Source organism: Marmota monax, unplaced genomic scaffold (assembly GCF_021218885.2).
Source record: "Marmota monax isolate L192 unplaced genomic scaffold, Marmota_monax_Labrador192_F-V1.1 WCK01_AAM20220418_F8-fsc00171, whole genome shotgun sequence".
Taxonomy (NCBI): Eukaryota; Metazoa; Chordata; class Mammalia; order Rodentia; family Sciuridae; genus Marmota; species Marmota monax.
This window is the reverse complement of record NW_026694658.1, coordinates 229,337-247,572: the sequence shown is the minus strand read 5'-3', so window position 1 is coordinate 247,572 and position 18,236 is coordinate 229,337. Positions and strand designations below refer to the sequence as shown.

Sequence of the window (18,236 nt, the reverse complement as noted above, 5' to 3'; positions counted from 1 at the left end):
ATTTCCAGCCCAAGGCAGCGTGGACATTAAAACATCCACATCTGTACTTAGTTTGAAGGCAAAGTCTAGCATTCGCTTCACACATACATAATAGTTAATTAAACACAGAGGGACTCAAAGTTTTTTCCAAGAAAGAAAATGTTAATGCTTCTTAAAACTACCTGGTTTCTTGGGGTGCGATGCTGGAGTAGGATGCATCTTAGCATCTCTGGAAAACCCATCTAAGTTTCCTTTTATGGCTTCCAAAGCATCATCTCTACTCTTCTCTCCTGTCTAAGAGACAACAAATGTACGTTATTTCTTCACTTATCTCTCTTTGCCTAAATCCTCCAAGATTAAAGGAAAAAACACAGATATTAGTCTATTTTCAATATTCTTTTTAAAAAATATTTATTTTTTAGTTGTAGTCGGACACAATACCTTTATTTCACTTATTTATTTTTATGTGGTGCTGAGGATCAAACCAAGGGTCTCGCGTGTGTGAGGCAAGCGCTCTACCACTGAGCCACAACCCCAGCCCCTATTTTTAATATTCTTAATACCTATTTCTGATAACAAATTCTCCAAGTCAGAAAGACACTGATATGTTCATAAAACAAAGGCATAAAATGACATTCCACAGAATATAAAAATATTAAAGGCCCATTCATAAATGCTTTAGGATAGTGCTCTTAGATATTAAGTGTTCTGTGAGGTCCTAACAGAAACCCATTTCATATCACTACGATATATGATCGGTCCCATTGGTATCCCTGCCTAGAAGAAACAAAGGCTTAAAAAATATATATTCTTTCCTTTTAATTATCACAAAGAAAAATGTAACCTGCACAAATTCTTTAACATTTACCAATATTTATTTAACATTACTAAGATTAATACTTCCTAAGCTAAAAAGATTAGAAACATTACCAAGGTAGTAAGAGAGAATTGAGAAGATAATGACTGAAATTCTATTCTTATCAACAAGAGCATATTTACAGAAAAAGAGAAATCCTTTACTTTAGGATTTAGGTAAATTGAAGTGGAAGGAATCAATCAGAGCTTCAGCTTGAGTTGGTGCCTCAGTGACAAAATCCACCAAACAGGTGAGAAGAGACACATTCGAGATGTGTATGTCTGGGGAGGGAGAAATGGTAAATATATTACCTTAGGTTTCACACTACTCAAAAGTCTGAGCTTTTGCTTTTGCTCTTCAAACTGGCGCCTTTTTCTTTCTTCTTCTAGGAGTTTTTGCTGCTGTTCAAATCGTTTTCTGAAGGAAAAACAATCTAATAAATATCCATCTTTGGGATTATTAACTATGTTACAGTCAGATTTTTATTTTTGTACCAGGGATTGAACCCAGGGGCGCTTAACCGCTGAGCCACATCCCCAAACCTTTTTATTTTTAGAGACAGGGTCTCAGCTAAATTGCTGAGGGCCTTGCTAAATTGCTGAGGCTGGTTTTGAACTTGCAATCCTCCTGCCTCAGCCTCCCAAGCCACTGGGATTACAGGCATGTGCCACTGTGCCCAGCTTATAATCAGATTTTTACTAACAATTGTAGCAACATCATATATCTAGAAATATAATTTTCACTCCTAATTATATCTAATTTTTCTATGACAATGTTTGCTCACTATATTTGTTCTAAAACATTTGAAATGAATCTAAAAATGGCTTAAATTATGTCTATATGTATTTGATTTAATTTGCACCTTTGCATATAAAAGTAATCTCTCGAACTAGAGGTAGATAAACATAAAACCATGTGCTCTGCATATGAAAAAGAAACTTCCTTCAGAAGGCAGCACTAGAGTAGAAAGAGAATCAAGGGCCTACATCTGGGCTCGGGCTTTGCTAGTAATTATAAACTGGACTAATGCATCATTTCATTTCTTTGGACTTCACTTCCCATACATATAAATCAAAAGGCTTGAACTAGAAGAGCTCTAAAGTCCCTTTTGACTCCAAATGTCTAATAAAAGTATTTTGAGATGTTTCAAAAGTAACTTTACTGCTTCAACTATGCTCTACAGAACATCTGACAATTTATAAAAAAGCTGCTATTATGTATCTTTGTTATCCTTGAATCCTGGAGGTCTCTTTTTTTTTTTTTTTAATTTTTTTTTTATTGGTTGTTCAAAACATTATAAAGCTCTTGACATATCCTGGAGGTCTCTTACTGCTGCTCTTCAGCAAACTGCTTCTGCATGTCTGGAGTGTACTGTGGACCTGGAGGACGCATGCCCAGGAATGGTGCTTGTCCTAGGTAAGGCATTCCCGCTGCTGGCATCGGTCCCATTGGTATCCCTGCCTAGAAGAAACAGACAAAAGCTTAAAAAATATATATTCTTTCCTTTTAATTATCACAAAGAAAAATGTAACCTGCACAAATTCTTTAACATTTACTAACAATTATTTAACATTACTAAACTATAAAATATACTCCAAGATTCAAAGCAGTAGGCTAAAAATAGAAAGCATCTCTATTCCCTTCAGTGTCTCAGAGGTGACCACTGCTAATTGTGTGTGTAAAATCCTTCAGGGAGGATATGGAAGCCCCTACACAGTTGTATTCCTGAGAGTTTATTAATCCACACATTTTGAGATGAGGTATCTCATCATACTTATCTCCGTATTTCCAGTATTAGATAAGAGCCTGAAATACGGTAGTAATTCTACAAATAAAATTAAACCTGATTTCCCAATATTTATGATAATATTTTGATGTTCATTATCACAGGCCTGATATCCAAACTTTTATAGAAAAATGTATTTAATCAATAGATGATGATGTATCAATGCAACAGTAAAACGTTTACTAAAGTGTCAGAAGTAAGAGTACAATAACATAACAAGTAATCACAAAATCTAATATTAAAAATTATGGTGACGATGATGATAATGGCTAATTTTCACTGAGTGAAAACTCTTTCTACTTCTTAATCTTCTCCCTTTTTGCCCTAACTGAAACATGGCTTTCTCTGAAGCCCTCTCATTTGGAGATTGCTGCTTCTGCACTTCTGTAAGTGGGAAATATTCCTTCTTGACTCTTCTAAACCTTTCCTCCTCTTTAAAAAGTTGAATACAAGGGCTGGGGTTGTGGCTCAGTGGTAGAGTGCTTGCCTAACGTGAGGAACTGAGTTCGATTCTCATCACTGCATGTAAATGTATAAAAAAATAAAGACCCACCAACAATTAAAAAAACTTATTAAAAAAGTTTTTATAGTAAGTGATGAAGTCAGATGGCAGGGAATTAAAATGTATTCAACTTTTATCTTCCATTCTACCCATAAACTGCTGGAGGTGATGTCAACATTCATATAGATGACTCATCTAACACTGTGGCCTTTCAGGTCTCTGATCTCCTCACCTCAGTCATGTCCAACATACCATTCTATTTTCCCATTTCATGATCATATCCTTGATTAATCAGCATCAATAACATTATCTTCAAATTCTTGATTTTAAGCAGCCCAATATTTGACCATCTCCTATCCTTTCAGTTCACCTACAACCACCAATTCTCTTCTCATTAACACTCACCATCTGTTAATTTTCCCACATTTCCCACTATCCTTCATCTTCATCATCATGGCCTCACTTTTCTTCTTGCTCAGCTTAGAATCCAAGATTTGATACTAAATGGCTTTTAAAACAGCCTAAACTCCCTTAATGGTCAATTTCTTACTATGGTTTCCTAGTTTCTCTATGATGTGTCTGCATCTGAGGACTTGGGGGTGGTACCAGAGATTGAACCCAGGGGCACTTAACTACTGAATCACATCCCCAGGTGATGTGAGACAGGTCTCACTAAATTGCTTAGGGTCTCACTAAGTTGCTGAGGCTGGCTTTGAACTTGAGATCCCCTGCCTCAGCCTCCCTACTTGCTGGATTACAGGCGTGCACCACTCCACCCAGAATGCTTGAGAGGATTTCATTTTGCCTGCATTCTAGACAGCTTCTCCTGACCTATTGTCAGTTCACTAATTCTTTCTTTAGCCATTTCTAAATTTGCTATTAAACTATTCATAGAACTCTTCTTTTGGTTAATGTATTTTTCAATTCCAAAATTTTTAAATATGTTATCAGTTTTTATAATTTGAGTCTCCTGCCAACATTTTTCACTTCAGATTTTATTTCTTAGATCACAGAAAATGCAGTTCCACAGTCTATTCTGCTACTTCCAATAATTCACATTTTCATCATTTTTAGAGTACTTGCTAAGCATGCTTAAGGACCTGTCAGGCCCCTGCACTGGGGATGGGGGGTAAAGATGGTGTGTGCGTGTACTCCCAGTGACACAGGAGGCCTCAGCCCAGGAGTTCAAGGCCAGTATGGGCAACATAGCAAGACCTCAGACCCTGTCTTAAAAAAAAAAAGTAACCTTGGGGCTGGGGTTGTGGCTCAGATGTAGAGCGCTTGCCTATCATGCGTGAGGCACTGGGTTTGATCCTCAGCACCACATAAAAATAAAATAAAGATATTGTGTCCACTTACAACTAAAACATAAACATTAAAAAAAAAGTAACCTTTGTTTTTACAGTACTGGGGATTGAACCCAGGGCCTGCATATGCTGGGCAAGAGTTCTATCACTGAGCTTCATTCCCAGCCCTGTTTATTTATTTAAGAGAGGGTCTTCCAGGCTGTCCTTGAACTTGCTAGTCTCTTGCCTCAGTTTTCTGAGTAGCTGGAATTATAGGTGTGTGCCACCAAACCTGGCCAAAAGGTTAACTATTTCTAAATATATTGGTAAGCTCTTAAAAATACAGTTCTTTGACGAGTAGAATAGAAGAAGGGGATGAGGGGAAGGGAGGGGAGGGAAAGGGGAGGTATTGGAAATAAAATTGATCAAATTATATGGTTTTATTGTGTGCATATATGAATATATTATAACAAATCCCACTGTTATGTGTAATTATAACAGCCATGAAGACGAATGAAATTATGTCATTTACAGTAAAATGGATGGAACTTGAGAACATTATGTTGAGCAAAACACACCAAACTCAAAGTCAAGGTTGTATGTTTTCTCTCACATGTTGAGGGTAGACAGGCAAAAGGAAAAGCAAGTGTGTATGTGTGGAATCTCACAAAAATCAAAGAGATCGGCAGAGTAAACGAAAGGGGAGGGAGGAGGAGAGGGAAAGGGGAAATAGTGAGAAATGATATAGGCCAAATTATATTGTTATATTATGTGCATGTACAAATATATGACAACAAATCCCACTGTTACGTATACTTATAATGCACCAATAAAACAAAAAAACAGCTCTTGGTGTGCTTGCATCTAACAAAAAACAATAACTTTATAAATAATCAACCAAAGAGGCAAGTACCTGCATAGCAATGGGTCCTTGGGACATTTGGGAGCTGTAATTCATTCCCATCATGCCTTGCATATTAGGCTGCATGACAGAGACCATAGGGAATCCTTGTTGCTGCATTGGCATCAGGCCTGCTGGAAAACACCAAGGCAAAACTAAAGTCAAGATGTTTTAAAGTTTATTTTCTTAAATACTTGTTAATTAGAAGACTACACAGTACAGTGGGAAAAGCACAGGTTCCTAATTAGACAGACATGAATATGAATTCCAATTCCATCATTTACCTAGTTGTGTATATAACCTATAAAACCTGATCAGTATAAAGAAGATAACAATATCTGTTCCACAGAATTTGTATGCATATTAAAAAATGGACAGTATAGGCTCGTTGTAGTATTTCTACCTCCTGGTATTCATATGCTTGCATCATTCCCTCCCACAATGAACTAGTCCAACCAATTGGATATTGTGGAAACAGCAGTATGTAACTCCCAAGGCTAGTTGTCAAAAGACACTGTAGCTTCCTCCTATAAGCAAGCTACTACTGTGTCATGGGAATGCTCAAGCTGTCCTACAGAGAATCCATGTGGTGTTGAACTGAGGCCTCCTGCCAAAAGGAAGGTGAGCGTTTGCCACCTATGTGAATGAGCATCCTGGAAACAGATCATCCAGCTCCATGAAACCTTCAGACTACTACAGTTCTGGCTGCCATCTTTACCACAATCTCATGAGAGGCCTCAAGCCAGAATCCCTAATAAAGTTACTCAGATTCCTAACCTACAGGCACATAGTTTTGAGGTAATTTGTTGTGCAGCAGCAGATAGCTAATACAGTAACAGTTAAGAGCATAAGCTCTGGAAGCCAACTAGAAGTGTCACTTACTAGCTTTGGGACCTTGGGCAATTTGCTTAAATTCTTTCTATGTCTTATTTTCTCATATGCAAAACTGTATAATACTTAAAAAGAAATTTTGTTGTTCATCCTTTTCTTAGGTGATATTATTATAACGTTTATCACAAAACAGCCTTTGATGTGCAAACTCTAAAGGCAGAGACAGGAAAACTACTGTGAAAGTATGATTTAGACTATTATCTCCCAAACTTTTCCAATGAAGCATTTCCAAGATCAGAAGAAAATAAAAATATATCCCTTTGGGGATTTAAATAAATACTAAATGCCTAATGTTAAGGCACAGTTAACATATGCTTGGTGTATAACATTGAATAAAACAAAATCCCTATATAGCTTGAATATACATTTCACTCTAAGTTTGCATTTACCACAATACAGTCGTGTTGGTTCTACTAGGTGGTTTTTTCTTTCATTTTTTAAAAATATATACTTTTTAGGTTTTTTTTAGGTGGACACAATATCTTTATTTTATTTTTATGTGGTGCTGAGGATCGAACCCAGTGCCTCACGCATGCCAGGCGAGTGTGCTACCACTTGAGCCACATCCCCCAACCCAGTTTTTTCTTTTAACCAAATTTTCAATTTAAAAAGTAAAGGGGTTGTGGCTCAGTGGTACAGTGCTTGCCTAGCATGTGTAAGGCACTGGGTTCAATCCCTAGCACCACGTAAAAAAACTAACAAAGCAAAGGTATTGTGTCCATATTCTAAAAATATTCTTAAGAAGAGTAAAGGTCTAGTAAAGGTTATCAATTTGCTATTATTATTATTATTTTTAATGCTTTTGGTATTAGGTATCTAACCCGGGGTGCTTTACCATTGAGCCACATCACCAGTCCTTTTTAATTTTTATTTTTAGACAGGGCCTCACTCAGTTGCTGAGTCTGGCCTCAAACTTACAACCCTCCTGTCTCAGCCTCCTGGGTCAGGGAGATTAAAGGAGTACACCATTGTGTCTGGTTTACCGAAGTTATTTATACATAGCTTAATTTCAGAAGCATGAACATCTACATTTGTAGGTAATAACTATTAGAGACAGAGTAGTCCTTTATTCAGTGGATCATTCATTCAGATATTTAAGGGACTACTCTATGTCAGGCACAATTCTAGAAACACAGCAATGAACAAATCAGATCTACACCTTCATGGAACTTATATTGTAACTGGAGGAGACAGATAATAATAAAAAAAAATCCAAAAAACCTATGTATCAGGCAGGTAGTGGTAAGACTAGAGAAAAAAATAAAGCAGAGGAAGGGGGAAGAGGAGAGTCAGAGAATGGAGTGGCTGCTCCTTCACACAGAATAGTCAGAACAAGTTTCCTCAACAGGGTAACATTTTTTTTAATTTTTATTTTTTTTCCCAGAATCACCACATTTTATTTTTTCTGCACAATTAAAGCCCAAATATATGAAATGCATGCTGAAAGGTCACAGTTAATTAGTCACAATTCTTGGACCTAGATATCATCATTTTGTCCTGTCCAGCCTTCTTTAAGGAGTGGGATTTTGATTTATTGTTTATAATTTAAGAAATAAAATTCATAGAATTCTCTTTGGAGAAATTCAATCTGAAGTTATAAAGAGCCCCTTTATAGTAGAATCGCATTGCATCATTTTGGAAAAGTGAGAGCATATGTTTGAAGAATATGTAATATGTAAGAAGCTCACTTAATGGTCTCTTTTCCCTACTATCTTGATTTTCTTTCTTTTTTTTTAAATTTTTATTGTTGGTTGTTCAAAACATTACATAGTTCATGACATATCATATTTCACACTTTGATTCAAGTGCGTTATGAACTCCCATTTTTACCCCGTATACAGATTGCAGAATCACATCGGTTACACATCCACTAATTTACATATTGCCATACTAGTGTCTGTTGTATTCTGCTGCCTTTCCTATCCTCTACTATCCCCCCTCCCCTCCCCTCCCCTCCCATCTTCTCTCTCTACCCCATCTACTGTAATTCATTTCTCCCCCTTGTTTTTTTTTTCCCCTTTCCCCTCACTTCCTCTTGTATGTAATTTTGTATAACCATGAGGGTCTCCTTCCATTTCCATGCAATTTCCCTTCTCTCTCCCTTTCCCTCCCACCTCTCATCCCTGTTTAATGTTAATCTTCTTCTCATGCTCTTCCTCCCTACTCTGTTCACAGGGTAACATTTGAGCAAAGACCTGAGGAAAAGGAGTAAGCCATGCAGCTATTAAAAGGAATATTTCAAAACAGAGGAACATCGAGTGCAAAGATCTGAGGTGTCATGGAGAATTAGAATGAACAGATTAAATACAGTCATAGTAAGATATTTTCCTCCTATCTTTTGACCTGGAAGTTTTACGGATTTTAATTAATTTTATTTTTGAATGGGTAACTCAGGTGTTTGATATCACATTTAAAAGAATAAAAGTGAGAAATAAGTCTTCTCTCCCAGCTTCTGTTGAGGTACACATGATCTTGTAGCCACCCCTGCTGGTTTCTTGTGCTTTTAAAAACCATTTGTGCATAATTTAAAGTATTTGAGTGATCAAAAAGCCCATTGCAACATATTTTATTTAAAAAAAACAAAAACAAAAAAACCTCCCAAACCATTACAAATTTAGAAGAAATAAATATCAGGAAATCTTTGGAATCTCTTCTTGTTCAGTTTCTTTGATCCATATATAGATTTTTACTTGCAAGTTTGTGAAAATACAAAATAATAAACCACACATGATAATGAACACGTAACTCGGTAATACCTACTTAAGGAACAAAAGGTCTCAAACCATTTGATCTAAATCTGGGACACATTTTAATAGAGGTACCTTCAATAATGTATAAATGTGAACACAATGAAAAGAATACAACTGACCCCTGGAAAATTTTACCTGTAACTCAATCTTCACCACTGATTATAAACAGAGACAAAGTCAGAATGAGCTACTGACCACCTGCTACTGAGTTGCTCTTTATCTTTCATCTCTTTTGGTGATCTGGAAGTCTCTGTTTCCCTAGCGAGTCTACCACAACCAGTCAACACTGGAGAGCCAGTTTTCAGAAGCAGCTTGACATGGGAGAGATGGAAACAGGAATATATTGGAGTGGAAGAAGTGAGCAGAAAGAAGAGAAGGGTAGAGACATTTATCTCTCAATGTTGTGTCCCTGTTGCACAGCAGCAGGAGTCAAGATTATATCCCTTCACTACTATTTCCTTGAAGACAGAGCTAGAATTGATATTAGTGGGCCCTGGTTCTAAAACCAGAGGGAGCACATCTAGGAGAGAAATTTCTAGGAATAAAACTGAGACTTGAATACTTTAAACTATATATCTTTTACATACAAGATCTTATACTGAACTAAAGAGGTTCTTTTATTCATTGAACAAACATCTATAGGAAACCTACTACATACTATCAGCACATTGGGTGCTGGAGATACTGATGAACACAAGACAGATGTAGCTCTGACTGTATGGCACTAACAGTCTTCTATTTAGAAAACTAAATAGAAGGAGGAAAATATCTTTAAGAGAATTACAGATCATTTCAATTTTAATTCCTTAATAGTCTTGCCTTGAAGTCTCCTTCATCTATGAGATGAAAAATCAATCTCTTGACATAATGATTAAGTAAGTTTGGTAGATGAGGAGTGTTCCTTATTACTTCCCAATTTAAACAATTTTGAAAAATCTTAGAGTAAGTTATCTTAGAGGTTCAATAATATAAGAAAACTTTACTCTATTTGGAAGCAATACAACTTATTTTCTACTTTGCTATTTTATCCCTAGTTTCAAAAATATAATAACAAAAAACAAAAGTTAAAAACTCAAGCTTTTGGGCTGGGGATGTGGCTCAAGTGGTAGCGTGCTCGACTGGCATGCGTGCGGCCCGGGTTCGATCCTCAGCACCACATACAAACGAAGATGTTGTGTCTGCCAATAACTAAACAATAAATATTTAAAAAAAAAAAAAAAAACTCAAGCTTTCACATACCTTGGGGGGCTCTTATTCCACCTGCAACAGGAAACATGAAGCTGAAAACAGAATACAAATACATCATAATCATCATATATACAAAGATTTCAAACAAACATGAACGTCTTTACATGAATGAAAGAATCACAGGCAGGGCCTGGTGTTTGTTCAGCAACACAATACTGAATTGCTCAACATTAATATACATATAAGAAAACTCCATAGGATGCATGAGCATCAGCACGTTAGCATAGAGCGAAAAAATTTTAAAAAGACAAAGACCTGAAACTAGTCCTGGCTCTGTCACTTGGTGACTTCCCTGGATTCCATCCATAAAATGATAAGGTTGGATTAGTTTCAACTTGGTGAACATTTATTGAGTGTCTACTACAACAAAGTACTGACATAGCTCGTGATCTTGAAGATGCTGATGCAGGCAAATAATTATATCACTGGATAAATGTGCTAACTGCTATAAGCAAAATATTCATAGGGGTGAGAAGAGAAAGATTAATTTTAATGGGTTACATCTTGGAAAGTTTTATGGAATTAGCTTTTGAGCTAAATCTTAAATAGAAAGAGAGGCACACTACATAGCCTGGGCAAAAGATCTGAGACCAGAAATGCAGGGATATTCAGCAAAATAACTATAATATAAATATAAAATAAATATAAACTATAAAATAAATAAATATAAAATATATATATAGAAAATATAAAATATATATATTTTAAAATATATATATTTCAAAATAAATATAAAATATGTGATTATAAAGCAACCAGATTATAAAGGGTCTTTAAAGTGTTTAATGTTGATTTTAATATTATATATTTCCAGTGGGTTCTTTTGTGGTTATGTCTTCATTTTAGTCATTTTTAAGTATATAATTCAGTAGCATTAAGGGCATTTAAATGTTGTACCACTATCCTTTTCTAGAACTTTTTTTCCTCTCAAATAGAAACACACCCATTGAAAAAATGAATCCTCACTGATTCATCCTTTCGCAGCCCACTCCTGGTAACTAGTATTCTACTTTTTGTCTCTATGAATTTGCCAATTCCAGGCACCACACATAAATGGCATCATATAATATTTGCTCTTTTGTTTATTTTACTTAGGGAAACATTTTCAAGGTTCATCTATATTGTACCACTTTATTAAAATTTCTGTCCTTTTTATGCCTAAATAACACTCCAGGTATATAGTTAGCACATTTTATTTATCCAATGATTTCTTGATGAATACTCAGGTTCTTTCTACCTTTTGGCTGATGTGAAGAATGCTGCCATGTGTAAGTATCTTTGAATCCCTCTTTCAATTCTTTTGGCTACATATTAGGAGTGAAATTGCTAAGTCATATAATAATTCTCTATGTATTTTTTGAGAAACCGCCAAACTTTTTCACAGCAGCTGCATCATTTCACATTTCACCAGCAATGCATGGGGTTCCAATTTCTCTACATCCTCCACAATACTTATTTCCTGTTTTTTGTTTTACATGAGAGCCATCCTAATGGGTGTGTGGGTGTGAAGTAGTATCTACTGGTGGTTTTTATGTGATTTTCCTAATGTCAGAGATTTTTTTAATATTTTTTTTTTAGTTTTTGGCGGACACAACATCTTTGTTTGTATGTGGTGCTGAGGATGGAACCCAGCACCCCGTGCATGCCAGGTGAGCCCGCTACCGCTTGAGCCACATCCCCAAGCCCATGTCAGAGATTTTTAAGAAGATTGATCAGAAATGTGCTTTAGGCTACTCTGTTAACAGAATATGGCAGAGAAGAAGTAAAAAGAATTAGCTACGAATCCCATTCCCCCCCCCCCCCACACACACACACACAGGGTCTCAACTGTGTTGCCCAGGCTGGACTTGAAGTCCTGGCACAAGTGATCCTCCCATTTTAGCCTCCTAAGTAGCTGGGATCACAAGAGCACACCACTGTGCCCAATTTCCATTATAATAAGAGATGGAAAGGTTCATAATTAAAGTAGCAGGGATAGGAAAGAAGTAGAGAGTAAAAGATATTTAAAAGGAAGAATCAATAGGATCTGGCAGCTACCAGGACAGAGAACAGCATTGGAAAAGGAGAGGGAGCAGATGCTGCTGAGACACCGAGTGAGTCTAGGAAACTGCAAGGATGAGGATGCTGTTTGCTGGAAACAGGAACCTGTCATGGGTAGATTTGGGGAGAAAGGTGGGAGGAATGCCTTCACAAGGAGCAATCTAGCTAGCAATCAGAAAAGTAACTCAGGCTCAGGAGAATGATCCAGATAAGTCTAAGGAGGATCTTTCAAATGAAGATTAAAAACAACAGCAAAACCTGACTGCAATTGAAATGTTCCTACCTAGTGAGAAGATGACAATTAATGACAATCTTGGGAGAATTCTCACAGTGAAAACTGAGAAGGGAATGGTCACTGAGAATCAAAGGAGCTGCTTATAACTGAGGAAGAACCGTATTTCAGAAGAAAGTAGCTACCAATGTTTAGTATTATAAAAAAGGTGGTCAGAATGAGGATTAAGAAAAAAAAAAAAGAAAAAAAATCACTGCTTTGAAAATGATCATCTTTGGGCAGTTTTAATAAAGGAAAAGGAAGACATTGCTGAGAAGACAAAAAGATATACTTAGCAATTGTAAAACAAGGTTTCCGAAGGAATGGAATTAACATAGCAAGGCAGCAAAAGAGGTCTGCTTTGAAAAGGAAGGGGCACTTCATTCTTTGAGATTAGAGGAAAAAACAAAGAAGAGAAACTCTTGAGTGGGAAAAGTTCTTAATTTTGGAGTCACAACTCTGAAGAAGCAATTTCTAGATAGTCTTTAGAGAATCTAGTGAAATCCAGGATTGGGACATGTCAAATTTATTAACCCTTGCACTTTGCTATTATAAAGCCCTCTTCCCCAAGAAAAAGGTTATAAACTAAATTCCAAAGTGTTTAAGACTGTGGAAAGATGCATAATATGACTGCTAGCTGGGCATCCATCTAGTTGTTACTTACAGCCTTGTAGATCATTGGGATCATAAGCAAATTCTGCTGCTTACAAGCAGGCCTGAGCTGAGCGAGGCCTGAAGAATGAATAGCTTTTTTGAACTATAATAGCTAAATAATGTGCTAAATGGATAAAAGGTTTAAACTGAAGGTGAAATATAGTGGTACTCTGTTTTTAAAGAAATCACTCATATACTAAGATTGATAAAATTTGGGCACAATGAGTACATTTAAGTAATCAAACTGTCAAAAATTTTTCAAAATTATCTTTAAAGATAAAATTACCAGTGTGGCTTAGTGGCTCAGTAAACACTGGACACACTTGAGTTATTCTCCTTTTTCTTCTGGCTCTGCCATAAGGTAATTGTGAAGCTCTGTGCAATCCCTTCACCACTATCTGCCTTCCCCTCTGTCAGAAGAGGACACAGAACTGAAAGTCTGCCAAAGTTCCAACTATGACAAGCACACAGATAATAATGTTACCTACCGATGCATAAAGGTTATTTCAAAAAATAAAACAGAGATAAAAACAAATTTAAGAACGCTACTGATAGTGTCTTATTTTAGTAAAAACTTAGCAAACTGAACTGCCTCAAGATCCATGTGCCATTCACATGATTTTCTGAATCTTTATCTAATATAGACTATATACTCTGTCAATATGCATAAAGACTGGATAAGCCAGCAGCTAAGTAAGACTATAATTCAGCAAAAGCTTGGCAAAAAACTAGGGAGCAGGATGACCTACAATCTGATTTCCAAGGTAAAAGCACTAATTCATGTATTGCTAATGTCCCAGTGGGAAAGAGACCTGTGAGTTTTGTCTCATTCCTATCTCCTTCATCTTTCCTTTTCTTTCGGATACCTCTGTTGGTAACCTAGATTCCCTCCTATCCTCATTTCTCAGGCCTGGACTCCTTAAGATTTCCTAATGGATTGCCACACCTCCAGACTTTGTGGTTTCTAATTCATCTAACGCAGCACAGGAGAGATGCGTATTCCTAATGGACCATTTAATAATGACTCCTTTAGGAAGATGCACATCTGGGGTTAAAACTATGTAATGATTGCCTGGGAAAATTGAATTCCCTTAGTTTAGCTTCAAGGCCTTCTCCAGTTTGAGCACAACTTCTCTTTTGCAGTTTTCTTTCACAAAACTCTTCTCTCCACTCAGGACCACAGCCCATCTGGCACTGCAGGAGTGTTGTTCACATTGTTCTGCAAGTGTTAATCTCTTGATCCCTTCCTCTTTCTCCAACTGAGAGGCGCAGCTGAAACAAAACAGCTTTATTTTCAATACAGGTGGAATCCTCAAATATTTACCAAAAAAATTTTTATGTGCCCAAATGGGCCAGAAATGGTGGAAGATAGAATGTAAGCCCTCAAAGAGTATACAAGACCAGGAAAAAACAGAAGAGCTCACAAATTAGAATATCCCCAAAGGATGTGATCTCTTTGTTTTCCTTTCCTTAGTGCTACAATTATTTTATATACTTTCCTAGGATAGGAACCCTGTCTTGGATATCTTTTAAATTCATCAAAACCAGTACCTTACACACATAGGTATTCAATGACTAGCAGTTGAACAATTACACTAATCCAGATCTTCAACTCTTTTGCTGCCTTACTTCATTAAAAAAAAAAAAACAACAACAACAACAACAACAAAAAAAAACACTATACTTCTCCATTCTTGGGTAAATTTTGCCCTTTATACATTATCTACCATTTATTCTAAAGTCATCCTTTCAGGATACCAATCAAAAGCAGATGATTGTTAAAGTTGGAAAATGCCACTGGTTTTTACTTAGGTTTTTGGAATAGAGAGACATTCTAAGAAATATGATCGTTTCTAATTCATAAATATTCCCCATTAAAATCTTAGGGGGACAAGGGGAGGGGTTTAGAGAGGTTGCTTGTTTCTTTTTCATAAAACATAGTTAGGTATGCCCCTTACCATTGCCCTCTAAAAAAACATAATGTTCTTTACTGAGCACATAGCTTCTCAATTCAGAAAGTTTCCAATATATGTAGCAAACTTGCCATAGAGTTTTTGAGAATGCAGACATTACTATGTTTACAGTACAGTATATTATTTTAAATGAGTCATTCTAATTTCTATCAAAATTCAGGCCACAGTTAAAAAAAAAAGATCTGTATCCTTGGATCAATGATATTAAAATACTATAAACCAAAATTAAAAAAACAACAACAAAACAAAATAATCCTCTTAACTTTCTGCACATGAGATCCTTTCCAAATAATTTTTTTAAAAACTGAAATCTGGGCCAAGTACGGTGGTGCACACCTGCAATCCCAGCAACTAGGAAGACTGAGGCAGCAGAATCACAAGTTCAAAGTCAGCCTCGAGACCCTGGCCCAAAATAAAAAATAAAAAGGGCTGGGGATGTGGATCAGTGGTTAAGTACACCTGGATTTAATATCTAGTACCACTTCCCCCCCCTGGCAAAAAAATAAAAATAAATATTTAGGCCTAGAACATGAAATTCTTTTGATATTTTCCAGAACTTGGTGCTATTAATCATATACTGCCTTTTTGCTGCCTTACTTGATTAAAAAAAAAAAAATTATACTTCTCAAGTCTTGGGCAAATTTTGCCCTTTATAAATTATCTACCATTTATTCTAAAGTCATCCTTTCAGGATACCAATCAAAAGGAGACTAATGTTAGAGCTGGTCAAATTAATGTCACAAACATTTTAGACATCATACATAAAAATAAATAGATTAAATTTTTCTTTAGAACTTGATTTATACCAAGTATTCACAAAAAGCTCTAATGAAACAAAGAAGAAAACAAAAGAAGAAGCAAAAAGTTTTATATATGAAGTCAAAGATGTCTGCAGAGGAAATGAAAAATGGGGCTGCACACAGGTGGTTTCATCAGAGACTGCTTTTCCCCCCTAGCATACAGTAAGCACCTGCAAGAGGGGATAATATTAAAAGGCCTCACTTTGTAGTGTTCATGACTTCACAAACTATATGTAAAAACCGAATACTTTATTTTCCAAGACAATTTAGGTTATTAAAGATAAAAAGCTAATTTTACTTACAAACGTGTGTGTAGTAATGTGTTAGTTAATAAAACTAACTCAGACCAGGTAATTGTACCTCTCCCCTTACAGTTCTGGGTATAAGAACTGCAGCCATCTATTACCTGAAACATGACAATAGACAGATTTTTAAAGGGCTAAGTCAAAGTCTGGAAGCTTTGTTCTAATAAATGCATAACTGCTGTTTAACAATGAATTTTGTTTATAAATGCCTTTTTGAAAAGGAGACACATGAGTCTTACAGTTAATCTTCAAGAGCACTATTTCAAGCCAATCACTAATTCAAAGGTCTTCAGATTTTCCTGATTGTCGTGTGTCAAGAAAATAAACAAAAAGGAGCACAAGACACAGTAAAGGGAGAAAAGACAAATGGAAAACACACACTCTCGGCAACAGCTTTGTGTTCAGATTTTTCAAAGCCTGCCCTACAACATCTTGGTCAGCCCAGGAAAGCCCTGTAAAAGGGAAGACCCCGGTCGCTTCAGATGCAGAGGGACTGGAGGCGAGGAGTCGGGGTTCCTGGTGGCCCAACCCGCCGAGCGGACCCTTCCTTTCTCTGCCTCCCCTCCCCGCACCCGAGCTCGCGCTCGCTCTCCCGCGATGTCCCAGGCTGCGATGCCCCTGAGCCTGGGACACTAGCGCCAGGCGCCGCGTCCCTGGAGACGACCCTTTTCCAGCAGCCCAGCCGAAAGGAAAGGGATCAGAGCTGGCGAAAACCGCCATAACCGCCAAGCACTCCTCGCTCCGGCGAGGCCAGCACCGCTGGGCGGCGGTCTGTGGGGTGCCCGTCGGCCCCTACCCAGCTCTTCACACCCACCTGCCTCCCCCGGCGGCCCCCGCGCCAGGTCCCGCGGTCCCGCCGCCGCCAGCTCCGGCTCCCGGCCGCAGCGCCATCTTGCTCCGGGGCCGCCGCCGTGCCAGCAGCTGTCAGCTCAAGACAGCCACTTCCGGGGCAAACGCCAGGCCCCACCTCGCCGCGGCCTGGCGACGAGGCGGGGCCGCGTGACACCCCTTTCCCCCGCCCGCCCTCGGGGAGGTGCGGCAGCCCTCGTCACTTGGCCTGGCGCCGCCAGGAGGCCTCCAGGTGCAAAGCTGGCTCTGGGCTGGCCGGGCTCCCCTCCGAGGGAGCTGATTCATCCTCCCGGAGGCCCGCAGCTAGGACCCAGCTGACTCGGTCTTTCGCGTTTGCTAACCTGCAATTCCATTAGTGGAAAGCAGGTCGAATCGTAATTCTGAAACTGGATGATAGGTACACGGATTTCATTGTTACTTTGCACATAAAGAATAGAGGAAGGAGGGCACGCATGAGGTACCGGGCTCGATCCTCAGCAACTCATAAAGTAAAATAAAGATATTGTGTCCACCAAAAACTAAAAAATATTAAAAAAAAAAAAAGAAGAAGAAGAATATATGGAGGGCTGGGGTTGCGGCTCAGAGGTAGAGCGCTCGCCTAGCATGCCTCAGCACCACATAAAGTAAAAGAGTGGATGAATCCCGGCTGGCCCTTTGATAGCTTCACAGTGCTGACCACTGATGAGCTCTCTCTCCCTGATACTCAGCAGTTTCCTTTCAGCATTCGAGACACCTAATGTATTTAAAATTTACTTTAGTAAAAAACCAAAAGCACAAATAAAAAACCAAAACCAATCCACATAAAAAACCTCCAAGGTGCACAAGTCTTGTATTTGAGTCTACCATGGTGCCACTTAGTAGTGCCCTCCTGACCTCCACCCCATTCTTGCAGGCAGAGGCAGCAATGGTGTTTGGAAAGCAGTTAATTGCTCTAAATATATTTGGGCATGTTTTTCCTGTCATTTCCCCCTCCCTAAACAAACTACTAATCTGTAAAGTTTTTAAGCCCTTGAGTAATAGATTTATTGGGCACAAACCACTAGTCAGGAACTTTAGGTGCATTTACAAGTCCGGTGTACCTGTGGAAAAAAAAATTATTTTAAAAAGTTAACATACCCTGATCATACAGCTATAGCAGTATGACC

At 37.8% G+C, this 18,236-nt stretch overlaps 1 protein-coding gene across 18 annotated transcripts in view; it reads right to left on the bottom strand.

The window, feature by feature from the left end:
• Positions 1-17,178, bottom strand: part of Synrg (synergin gamma) — a 73,009-nt gene extending 55,831 nt beyond the window's left edge. For 10 of the 18 annotated variants that reach the window (XM_046423155.2, XM_046423157.2, XM_046423158.2 and 7 more), the window contains exons 1-6: positions 17,057-17,178; positions 10,191-10,231; positions 5,323-5,444; positions 2,166-2,296; positions 1,147-1,252; positions 162-273 (exon numbers count right to left, since the gene is read on the bottom strand). In XM_046423155.2, the coding sequence (XP_046279111.1) occupies positions 162-273; positions 1,147-1,252; positions 2,166-2,296; positions 5,323-5,444; positions 10,191-10,231; positions 17,057-17,133 (589 nt within the window). In that variant the 5' untranslated portion in view covers positions 17,134-17,178. The remainder of the gene's footprint in view (positions 1-161; positions 274-1,146; positions 1,253-2,165; positions 2,297-5,322; positions 5,445-10,190; positions 10,232-17,056) is intronic. The other 8 variants (XM_046423156.2, XM_046423160.2, XM_058572320.1 and 5 more) reach the window with 3 other exon arrangements.
• Between the last annotated feature and the right edge of the window lie 1,058 nt (positions 17,179-18,236).